At 32.5% G+C, this 12,681-nt stretch overlaps 1 protein-coding gene across 2 annotated transcripts; it reads right to left on the bottom strand.

Moving 5' to 3' along the window:
• Window positions 1-980: 980 nt before the first annotated feature.
• LOC145056967 (Transducin/WD40 repeat-like superfamily protein) lies at window positions 981-5,028 on the bottom strand. Of its 2 annotated transcripts, none has more exons than XM_079004705.1 (7): window positions 4,875-5,028; window positions 3,508-4,527; window positions 3,064-3,154; window positions 2,822-2,979; window positions 2,338-2,389; window positions 2,018-2,188; window positions 981-1,903 (listed from the first exon to the last, which is right to left on the bottom strand). In XM_079004705.1, the coding sequence occupies exons 2-7, from the start codon at window positions 4,498-4,500 to the stop codon at window positions 1,359-1,361; spliced, it is 2,010 nt and encodes a 669-aa protein (XP_078860831.1). In that variant the 5' UTR covers window positions 4,501-4,527; window positions 4,875-5,028; the 3' UTR covers window positions 981-1,358. The 2 variants fall into 2 exon arrangements, with proteins under 2 accessions (XP_078860831.1, XP_078860832.1); XM_079004706.1 differs by having other exon boundaries at window positions 3,508-4,533; window positions 4,875-5,022.
• Between the last annotated feature and the right edge of the window lie 7,653 nt (window positions 5,029-12,681).

Raw genomic sequence — 12,681 nt, 5'->3', positions numbered from 1 at the left:
TTTGCTAATGTGTATGATGCTCGAGGATACCCCTTGTTGTTTTATAAAATTTTCAATTAAAATGTTTTTAAATTTTTAGGGATTATCCACCACAACTCTATTAAGGATTATTTCTTTCAAAGTATGATGCTATTTCAAATCAGACCAAGTTATGAGATGTCACACCCAATATAGTTAGTTTTCCAACATGGTCATCGAAGAAGAAATTATAGAGAAGGATTATTTGTATATGGCTGAAACTGGTCTGGATCTACCTAGGGGTGTAAGTGAGACAAGCCAACTCGCGAGAAACTCGAGACCGACTCGAAAAATACTCGAAATCGACTCGACCTTAATCAAGCCGAGCTCGAGCTCGAGCTACTCGAGTACCTTATTGAGCCAAGCTCGAGTACAAAAATACTCAGCTCGTAAGGCTCGCGAGCTTAGTTGAGCTTAGTGTAATTTACATATATGTCATTTCTTTATAATTGTTCATTTATAAGATATATGTCATTTCTTTATAATTATTCATTTATGACATATATGGTTGATGTTATATTGATATTAGGTGATTAATAGTAGTTTTTTTGGTAGTTTGGACATTTACATGTGGAATGTTTAATATTTTTTACTCAATTTAGTGATTTTGATTTTTTTAAATATCAGTCGAGCCGAGCCGAACCGAGCTCGAGACTGTCGAGTATTTCATGAGCCCGAGCTCGAGCTTAAAATCAAGGCTCGAGTCGAGTTCGAACCGAGTTTCGAGCTCGAGTATTTTAGTCGAACCGAGCTTCGAGCTTGGTAGTATTCAGCTCGACTCGGCTCGTTTACAACCCTAGATCTACCCATGAATAGGTTATTCAACAATAACTTATGTCTACATATTGTTTTGGTATTTAAGCAACCAATGTAGGTTAATATGTTGATTTAGTATTTAAGCAACATATGTATATTCTTCATCCAACGATCATAAACAACAAATTAAACATATTGATCAATCATCTTATAATATATAAAATGTCGATATACAAACCAAGAAAACTACAAAGTTGTAATTGCTAACATGAAATATAGAGACTAGTTTAGCAATCACAACCCCAAATTCCAAGATCAACAATATTTAGGGTTATGAAACAATGAAATTATGATCAAGACTACAAAAAAATATTCTCTTCGAATATTGTTTTGTTGTGTGATTTATTTCACAATCAAAATATATCACTCAAAACATATTAGTCTTGAAATTGGGTTTCATGTCTACCAGTACAAGAAAGTATACAAAAATCACAATTTTGTATATGTATAATTGTATTATATATATTTATATGTACTATATAACTAATATACCAATATTTTTTTTACACACATACTTCCAATATTTAAACCCGAACCGGTAACCCGTAATTGACATAAGTCCGAATCCGGCCATCCAAACCCGCCGCCACAATCACCAAACCCCACGTATGCGGCGCCACAAAAGTATTCCGGTACGCGCTCCTCAGAAACCTGTACTCCGACTTCCGCATCGACGGCGACACGCAAACTTGAGTCTGATGCGGCAGCGCTTCCGCCGGCCACGTCGCCGGAGTCTTCAACAATGAGTCCAAGAAATGACTCCGGTTTATACCCGACGACGGGATTCTCGGTGAATCTATCCTGCTTCTCGGAGGAACGTCGGCGGTGTTGATTAATCTCGGTGACGGAAACGCCGCCGCTATGGTTTTAATCCCACACCACGGTATGGCCACCGAGGCGTCCTGGGAGAAGAAAGTTTCGTACGATACGTTGCTTTTGGGTTTTGCGTCGAGCTTATCGGAGCTGACATGGTTCCAGATGTAGATGTTGGAGTCGTCTCCGGCTGAAACGATGTGTTTTCCGTCCGCCGTGAAAGATGCCGACTTTTGGCTTCCTGAACTCCGGTTTCCTGCGTGATTATACGTTTCAGTAAGTAAAACAAATTCAAATTGCCCTCGAAAACAGATCGGAATGTAAATGTAGTAATGTATTTGGTATTTAGTATTTAGTATTTAGTAATTACCTTTGAATTTTCCGACGACGTTGATTCCACAAAGAACCCTAATTTGTGAATCGGCCGATGAAACTATAACTTTTCTGGCGTCGGTGGGGCAAAATTGGAATCCGGTTATTCGTCTCGGCCATTTCTTTTTACTCATTACGCAAATTTGAGCGTCCAGATGCAATCGTTTATCTGAAAAAACAGATTCAATCATCAAATTTAAGGATCAAAGAACACTATGTGCTATATAACTGATTTTTCGTGTTTTTTTTTTTTTTTTTTTTTTTTTTTTTTTTTTTTTTTTTTTTTTTTTTTCTAATTTTGGACACTATGTTACGTACCTATGATATCGTAAAAACTGCAATTTCCATCTAATGTTCCCACAATGCATCCCTGCGTTTAACAAAACAAGATCGCAATTAGTTAAGAAAAAAAGAAGAAAAAAAAAACTTTTTTTTCTATATATAAAATGTCAAATTTAAGAAAAACTCATTCGCATTTTTCACGTTTTAATTGAAAAAGCATTATAAAATTTGTTTCTCAAGAAAAACTACTAAAAATTTAAACTTTTCGTTTTAGCCGTTATTTACCTATTAATATCGATTAACATGTTACAAATGCTTAAAAATAGACACTCCAATCCTGTCACTTTATTGGTCAGAAATGTTGCAAACATTTTAGTAGGTGAATAACAGCTTAAATGAAAATAATTCAGATTATCAATGTTTTTTTTTTTTTTGCTAAAAATGAATTTGTAATAGTTTTTCATGTAAAATACTAAAAATGTAAAGGTTTTGTCCAAATATTAAAAGCTAAAATACGAACCTTTCCATTGGCATAATAACAAATAGCAGTCACGAGATCTCTAATTTCAATCCAGTCGATGACTTGGCTTCTACTGGCTTCCCAAATTCGTATTTTTCCATCTATGGATCCAGTAATCACATAGTTTTCATCCACGGGGTTAAATTCTACACATGTCACTGCATTGATAATAAATAATAAGTATAAGCAAAATGATTGTGAAAAATAGAAAAAGAAATACGCGAATTTGGAGGGAAAGTTACCGTAGTTGTTATGAGTGAAAACTTTGAGGCATTCATCGTATCCGATTTTCCACATACGCACGGTTTTATCCACGGAAGATGATAAAAGACACTATAAAACATTTAAGAGATCATAATATTAGGATTATGCAAATACAAGATGTTAATAAAAAAATGTAGTATTGTACTTTTATTCTTTTTTCTTATTTGGACTCTGCATCTTGAAAAATCTATCTGATTATACCGTAAAAAATGATTTTCATTCGTATATTCAGATAGATTTTTCAAAGTACAATGAAACCAAAACAGAATACCAAAATAAACAAATAAATAAAAATACATTGTTGTTATACATTGAAAAATCTACCTGATTATACGTGAAAAATGATTTTCATTGGTATATTCAGTATTCAGTAGATTTTTCAGAGTAGAATGTAACGAAAGCAAAATAGTTGTTATACTAACCCCGCTTTTCGACCACGAGAGGGACAAGATTTCGCCTTCATGACCATGAAACTCATGCACCGGTTTCTCCGAGATCCGAAACACTTTAGGTGGTATAATAACACAAGCCAAATCCGATGATTTCCTAATCCTCCTATTTTTCTCTTTAATTGGCGCCAATTCAGATAAATGATTACTTGAAAAGTATAATGATGACGTGTCATTCCCTTTAATTTCATATTTTCTTGGATCATCATGTTCAGAAATCTCCCAAATTTTCACAATTCCATCATCACCTGCACTCGCTAAATATCTACCATCGTGACTGAATTTAAGAACCGAAATCGACCCTTTATGTGCTTCGAAATCTTGGGTGGCGTAAAGTGATGATAATTCTTTTGATTTCTTTTTGTTAGTGTGAACAGGAACTGAAAGAGTACACGTGGCACCGTTTGATACCGTTGATTCTGATTCATGATCTGTGAGTCGAGAGATGATGTTTAGTTTATGAAGCCAACCTTTCTTTACTTTCTTTCTTCTGTCTAATAAACTACTGTTTATGGTTTCTTTTTGAGAAGATGAAGATAAACCGAAGTCGAATGATTGATTCATTGATGATTCTTCTTGAAAATTCTCGATTACTAAATCAGGTTTTGGTAATTCGATGGTGGGATTTGACCAAATGGATAAAGAAGGCTGTCGGATCAGAAACGCATCTTCAAGGTCTGGAATTTGTTGGTCGGCGGCGGGTTTGGGGTTTTCTGTTTTCTCATCGGAAGTCTCGTCGGATTCTTCATCTCTTACGAGCCATTTAGAACTCAGACCGATGGATCTTATGAACTTATTGCGACGTTCGTCGACGCTATCAAGATTACCAATCCATGAATCGTATTTATACCCGGAAGTACAACAATCGTCGGAGTAACGTTCGGAATCTGAGTCAGACATTGAAACAAACACCTCGCGTGCATCGAAGAAGTCGTCTTCAATCTCACTGCAACAACTCATTTTCATTTTCGCAAATCTTCACCTTCTTGAAGCCTAATCCTCAAATAAAAAATGAGAACACACAAATTAATACGGATACTTATGAACCCTACATCAAGATTATTGATTTCTTTTCAAATATTGAACATCCCAAGCCTCAATGAACTACTTTGCAAACAACTGAAGTGGATATAAAACGAGTTTTGTTCAACTAACGATCAAAATATGCGATTTAATGATTGATTGCGATCAATCAAAGGAGGGATTTTGATTTCTTAACAAAGTATAGCAAAATTGAACAATTTCCCACAATCAATCAATACAATAACTGATAATTTCTGACAGAAACATGAAACACAAACTCGAATGAAATAAGAAATCGGAAAATGGAAAATTCTCACCTGGGTACTCATTAAATGTTGAGTCAACTGTCAAAAGGATACCAAATTTGAAAACGGGTGCAAAGTTCTAGTTCTACAAACAGTTTTCTCTTATATGCACGCAATTGGAGGAATTATATAAATATTTTGAAAGCGACGATGTTTGACTTAATGGGAAACGTTCAAAACAAGGGGACTACAGGCTACAGAGGAAAGAGCCTTCAAGAAACGGGTGGACCCGAAATTGAAATCCGGGTATGGGTTCGTTTTGTCCAGAATTGTCGTGGCGTTCTCACTTTTATCTTTATTGTGATTTGGATGTTTGCAACCACCATTGGCGCAGAAGAAGGTGGTGAGTGAAGAATATACGGCGGGACCCAACTCCGATGCGACGGTTCAACCAGCGGTGGTGACGATTCAAGTAATTGCTATCGATGTGTACGCCGCACTTCCTCAACTTTGCTGTGAAAATTTTAAGAAATTGGATTTTTGTTTCGAAGATAATTGTACGGTATTTGGATGATGACAGGTAAATTATTGTTTTTAATCAAATATGTCAAAAGTAATAATGGTATATCCGTGTATGGATAATTACGTCATACATTTTTTGATTTTTATATGTTTCGTTATTTAATTTTTTTGAGCCTATATTTTTTTCATTTAACTTTTAACTGTATATATTTAGTTTTTATGACCTACTAATGTAGACAATCCGGAAAATAGTGTGAAAATATGTTTATGTTATTATTATGTAATGAATGTTGTATATGTTTATTGTTGAAATAATTATAATATAAATATTAACGTTTGATTATTCATATATTCATTAGAATGTCATTATTCTATTATAAATTTATTTATATATATTTTTGAAGTAAATTTTAATTTTAGTTTTAACTTGCGATTATTGATTTGTTCATTATTGAATAATGATATAAAGTTATTGATACAAAATTCATTAGAGAATAATAACATAAAAATAATATTTTTTTACGTTTTCATACTATTTTATTATTTGAACTATTATATATATATATATATATATATATATATATATATATATATATATTTGCAAAATAAATCTTTGTTGTTGTACACATTCAATACTTATAAACGACTTCTTAAGGTTTTTTCTCCCAACATCCTACATTAGGATGTGACCGTCGTTAATGAGGTGTTCGGGGTTATTCAATCTTATGGCCACCACGGCCTCAATTGTTTGGTGCTTAGGTTTTGTCTTATGAACGTCGTAACTTCTTCATACATTTTTGGATTTTAAGGATTTTTATATACACACGTTCGGGTTACATTCTATTACAATTCATTTTGATTATTCCCATTAAAAATTAATATATTTTTACTTACGACCTTTATATAAATACGTCTGTTATGAATATATGTATGTTCTATATTTTCATTTTTCAATTATATAACATATTAATTACTTTTGTATGTTTTGTATGTTTGCGAACAAGGTTTTGTATTTCAGGGGCTACCACAAACATCAAATTGGCAATGAGAAACTTTCATATACTCGAGTGTTGTCTAGAAATTCTTAAAGTATAAGTGGGTACTGGGTACTACTACAGCCGATCCAAATTCATTCAAGACTTGATTTACTAGACTATGGAATCATATAGAAATAATGGAAAAGCTTACATCAAAGTTAGATTTTTCCCAAAATCCGATACGACACTTATAAAGTTGACATCTAAATTGGGTATGGTCAAATTGGGTAATTTTTTAATACAACTTATTACAAGTTGAAATCTACGTTTTTGTTAAATTGTATCCAAGTTGAATTCCTCAACTGATCTTAAGGGAAAATTAAACACAAATACTTTGGGTTGATTTTGAATTTTTTTTTTCATATTTTGCAAAAAATAATAGTTGTTTTGATATACTTTCGAGAAATGGATTTTGGTTGATTACTTTTAATTAAAAATTGAAAATTATGGGTCGAAATTTACAACGATACTAATTGATATTAGAGTCTTAGTTTAAGGGATTTGGGCTAGCATTGGGTGCCTTGAACTAAAAATGAGATGTGATAACTTTTATAAAATAGCTTTCTAAATTTTTCTATAAAAGAATCAAAGGATGTGATGCTTACAGTCACTCAGAGCTCAAGTAAGAAAATGATTCCTAAAATACACACACACACACCTATATATATATATATATATATATATATATATATATATATATATATATATATATCATTACTATATATAAAAGCATTTTTATTGTGGTGCCGCCTAAAGAGTTTTCTTAGGATTCCAATATCGACAGGTCACCCCAAATTGGAAAGACGCCATCAAATTGTTAACAATGGAATTAAGGTTCCAGAAAAACATTGAATCGATATGACCTCTCATACACTTCTTGAAGACAAAGGGTATATATACCCTCTTCTCTCTATTCAAGCCCAGTATGTGTCGATTACTCTTCGGTTTGCTAAACACATTATCTATTCAACATCCATTCCATTTGTTTTGGTGCTGCCTACAACTAATTCATATGTTTTCAAGCACTCACTTAACATTTGAATAACGCCTGTAAAAATTGGATTGTCAAACTTGGTGGGAGACGGTGCTTTTAGACATTTTGCGCTTCATTCTCTCCTATTTACAAGGGATTAAATCTCATATATAAAACTCTGAAGATGCTTTGGTTTTCTTCTCAAAGGTATGTGTTTTGTAAATGTTGGGTTCTAATTTTGCTATACACGCTTTTATAGTTTTATATTAACCAAACAAACCAAATTTTCCCTATTTCTAGAAATCATTATCGATTTTCAGATACAATCTTGGGTTTTAGTGGTGTCCAGTTTTGAAGAGGATCAGATGACGTCAAATTTAATATATGGTATTCTAGGTGTATCCATACGTTTTTACAACCCCTGACACTACATACTTGATCTCTCCACCGCTCAACTCTACACGATAGGTTTTAGAGAAGGACGTTCCTCTCCACCCTGTTTCCGCCACTGCTTCCTGTCTCACATTTGGTTTGTGAACACTAAGTTTTTTGTTTTTTTCTTATAATTCTAATCGAAACGTTGACAGTCAGATCCAATGATTTCAAACATTTAAACCTATTTAGACAGGTCAGTGACGAAATTTAAGGAATGAATACCCTAATTCCAAATGATTTTAACTTTTGAGTCTTTAGCGTATGAGATCAAATTTCCAACAATCGCATCATGCCTTTTCTTAATTTCTAAACTAAGAACCTAAATCGTTAACTTGTTTGTTATAGTAGTTATCGTCATTAAAAAATAGAAATAACTTATTTATGTTAAAGCTTGAATTTTTTTTGTTTCTATATGTATTCGCACATATAGTATTCCCCATCTTCTCAACATTCTGTCTCTTAGGTTTCCATTGTGTGGGTGCAATTTTGTTTTGTTCTCATTACATAAGCACAATTTTTTTCCATGATTTCTTTGCTTACGAAATCTTCGAAATAACACAATGGGAACGATTGTCTCTGTTCTAAATTACATGAGTTTGCTTTAAAGTCCACATTTTTATGGTTGAAATCCAACCCACAAACAGTAAAACAACATAGCAGCCTCTGTTATCACTGTTTATAGTTTCTTGCTTTATAAATAACAGCATTAGGAAAATTTAGGGAGGGTTCAAGCTTTCAAATATAGACTAGAATGGTTTATAAGAAAATCTTACTTCTATATAATGAAACTGGATACCAATTTGACACTAAAGTTTGGTATTAGTTCGATTAGGGAGAGTGGTTCTTGCATTTGATTCATTCAAAGAACTCTTGTTGAGTGATAATATTGGATCACCAACAGCTGTAACTAATGCACCGCATATTTGTGAGGAAGGAATAAGGCTTTCAGAAAAAGACCACACTCAAATTAATATTTCCGGGGTGCATGCTGGTCATACCAATCCAAGTGGGGTTTCCTTTTTTCAAGAATAGTTTTATACAAGGTAATTCATTTTTTAAAATTATTATATGACTTAAATGTATTGCTCTATTTTGGTGTTGTTGACCTGGTTTGGAAGACACATTAAACAGATCGTCGAACTATTCGTTCAAGATCTTTTGTAGCCGACAGTAAATTGCATCGTCAACAGGTGATGATTTTTCTATATGTAGCAATAACTGTAACGAAATAATTAAATGCACGTAACTTCGGATTTATTAGAGAATATTTAGGGTCAAATGCATACGTAACAAAGAAGGAATGCTCACAAGTACTCTTACAAATTTTTTTCCTCATTTACTTTTTCCTTACATTTCTACAAGTACCTTATGGATGTTCAACTTGACACCTATCATGAAGGAACCATCGGTTTTCCAATACAACAATCTATTTTCATTTTTTCTATTACAACGTTGATTTGGTGATAGGTTTTTCTTTTTAAAGCTTCCTAGAAAGAGAAAGCTAGCAAGTTATAGCATTATACTTTTATTTTTATATATTTGAAGCATACGCTTTTATTGTAAAACTAAAGGAAGGGGGTGAAACAAACACACAACCACATAAATACATGCACATTGTGCATGCTGATGTGTATGTTGTGTGGGGGCATTATGTGATGTTGTTTAAAAGATGAAGATTGAATTATGCCATTTAGCAATGAAATTTACAATTTTTACCAAAACATACAATGTGCTATTTGAAAGGACCATTAATAGCAGCACACTTGTAGTTTTTTTAATCATCATCAATTTAAAGTTGATCTTAATATGCATGCTTATGTAAATATCAGTTATTTAGAGAATATGGGAGCTGTGGACAAGTTGGTTTCTTGACAAGAAATAACGACAAATTAGGAATTATAGGAGATATCAATAGATTTTACGCCTTTTGCTAATATAAGCAATGTACTTTAGGTTTTACCCATAATAACAATGTTATTTCGCTTCCTTACCCATAAAGGTAATAATGCATTTTCATTTATTTGTCAATAATAACAACATACTCGATTGTTTACTACCGACAACAACAAACTTTGAATTCCTTTCACATCAACAATGTACTTACGCTTCTTCAAGACTCAATAAATGGAAATACCCAAATTACCTTCCATGGGTCGTGCTTAGCACGGGCCTTGAACATAACTAGTATATATATATATATATATATATATATATATATATATATATATATATATATATATGTTATTTATGTAGTAGATACACATGTGTACTTGAGTATGGGGTAAGGATATGATCAGGATTGCATGCAAGAATCCATGCTTAGGAGATATGTATTATTATACATGATACGTGTTTGCTTTGTCCTTATTGAAGTGTATGATGATATTGATAGTTTGTTAAGTGAATGCTTTAGTGATATTAATAACTATACATGACTGTGTATTCATATAACCTTAGAAATCTTAACTATACATGACTGTGCATTCATATGTTGACTTGTCAATATTAGCAAGAACTCCTTCCAACACGTGAGTAGAAGGGAATAATAAGTATGACTAGGAAGATTAGTGATGTATGTATGTAGTAATATACTTGTATGATAGGAAGATTGATGTATGTATGTAGTGGCCGTAAGGGAGCAACTTAGGAACTTTGAGTTAACTCTTACTATTTCCAATTAATATATTAATCATATAATATATTAATAAATCATTTATTTCCTTGCACCTTTAATTAATTATAGTTAACCAAGAATTAAATCAAAATTAATTCTAATTAATTCTTAATTAATTATTACTATTTCCAATTAATATATTAATAAATAATTTATTTCAATTTCCAATTAATTTATTATTCATATAATAAACTAACAAATTATCCTCTATCTCTCTCTCCCAATGTCATTCTACTAAATTACTAGTTATGAGGGCAACCCGGACTTTGCTTTTAGTTACAAGTATATACCAATTTAGTTATAAGCTTAAACACTTTAATCCAAGAATTTTACCATTATTTAGCACCCGGTCCGTCGATCCTCACATATTGATCCTATAACAGTGATCTTATACGATTTATCCTTATGGATCACTGTAGGAACCAAGTTTACTGTATTGCTTCGTGATTCACTAGCAGTAGGTGTAAGTCAATAATGGAAACCATGGGGGATATAATACAACGAATGAACATACAATCATTTTCTCTAGATCAGTACAATTCATTCACACTTACAGACTATAAGTTGGCTAACGTTTCCACAAGAAAATTTAGTATTTGGTTGTCATCCTACTTTGGTAGATGACCATACATACCCTCCGATAGCATGATACAGACACGCCATTTCTGGTTGACAAATACTGACACACCATTTATGGTTGTGTAAAAAGAGGAGGAATACCAATGTAGTACTTTGGGACGTAACCCATACGCTAACGCATAACAATGTCATAGAATAGAGTTCTACTCTTCGTTCCAATATCACACACACCCTTACCCAATATCCAAATTATTTAAACTAATCATTCCTTTCAAGTCTTAGATTATAACTAGACATGACTTCAAAACCTCTAATCAATATCCAACACAAATTTCTTGCTTATGCAATGTCATTACAATACAATGTATAACTAAACACGCGTTCAACTTACTTTTGAACTAAATATCCTTAACAAACCTTAGTTTATAACTAGACCATATTACAATATTTTTAATTCCCTTTTAATACAGTTTTCCTAGTCATGCAATACTACAAGGTATCAGTATACCCTTTTTCAACTGACTTGGAACTAAACATCCTTTATATTTTTTTGTTTAAAACTTAGACAAGATTACAATCCATGTAATCAACTTTCAATACCAACTATGTTTCAACACTATCACAATTTAGTGTATGTATTTAGCATAAAGTATCAGGTATTTAATTTACATTAGTCTTTTAAGTAATAATACACTTAACACATATATAACAATATCTAGTAAACACAATGTATGTTATCAAATATACATTTAACATATATTACAGATAATAAGTATTTAATTCACATATAAACTTTCAACTAATATTTAATAGTTTTAATAAGTATTTATATTAAAATCATGTTCATGAAAGTAACTATGTACTCAGCTGACTGAGGTGGAAGATTCACAAGAAAGTTAGTTCCCCGTCCAACACTTTAGTTTTCCCTTTTAAACGACCTAAATATGAATATTACTAAGCTTTAGTATTCTTTCACATTTATAAGGCTATATTTATGATTTTTGGATTCTTCAATAATCCCAAGGAAATACTGAGTTCTATAAAATCAAAAATGACCAAGTAAGATTGTTCTTGACATAGGATCCGTTTGGTAAAAAGATGTACCATTTGGAAATGTCACTTTAAACACCTCAAAGATATAGCCTAGACATCACTCATATAAGTAGATCGCTAGTTCTCTGACTAGAATTACTGATAAATCTTATTTATAAGTTCATAATAATGATTATAAACATAAATATAAGTTATACTTAAATCATACTAAGTATAACTCAACTTACAGATTTTCTAGTAAAAAACCGGAAATTACGCTAGCAGAACTTCAAAATCAAAATCTCAATTCCTCCGGGCTCTCTGATGTTCCAAATCTTCACTACTAACACTTAAAAACTCCTAAATTCAGGCCTTGGGGGTTCGGGAAAGTTTAAGAGAGTTTTGGAGAAAAATTACAGAGCAAATGTATAAAAATCAGACCAATTTATAGCCAAATAGGGGGAGTGTTGTGTCTGGTGACGTGGTCACCTCTTCTGATACCATGCGACTCAAGCTTGGGGAGGAAGGGAAAGCATGTGGTTGCGACATGTGTCGTCTATTTGTGGTGTCACGTGTTAGTTTATCGGTGCGACACGTGTCAACATTTTATGGTGCCACGTGTCAGAA

This window comes from Lactuca serriola, chromosome 6 (genome assembly GCF_051521515.1).
Source record: "Lactuca serriola cultivar US96UC23 chromosome 6, Lser_US96UC23_V15, whole genome shotgun sequence".
Taxonomy (NCBI): domain Eukaryota; kingdom Viridiplantae; phylum Streptophyta; class Magnoliopsida; order Asterales; family Asteraceae; genus Lactuca; species Lactuca serriola.
Note: the sequence above shows the minus strand (reverse complement) of the source record. Positions and strands in the feature narration are given on the sequence as shown.

Coding starts and splice junctions, on each gene's coding strand:
- LOC145056967 (XM_079004705.1), bottom strand. CDS start 4,500: ATGAAAATGAGTTGTTGCAGTGAGATTGAAGACGACTTCTTCGATGCA. Junction 2,980..3,063: donor TTTCACTCATAACAACTACG/GTAACTTTCCCT, acceptor TTATCAATGCAG/TGACATGTGTAGAATTTAAC. Junction 1,904..2,017: donor CGTCGTCGGAAAATTCAAAG/GTAATTACTAAA, acceptor ATAATCACGCAG/GAAACCGGAGTTCAGGAAGC.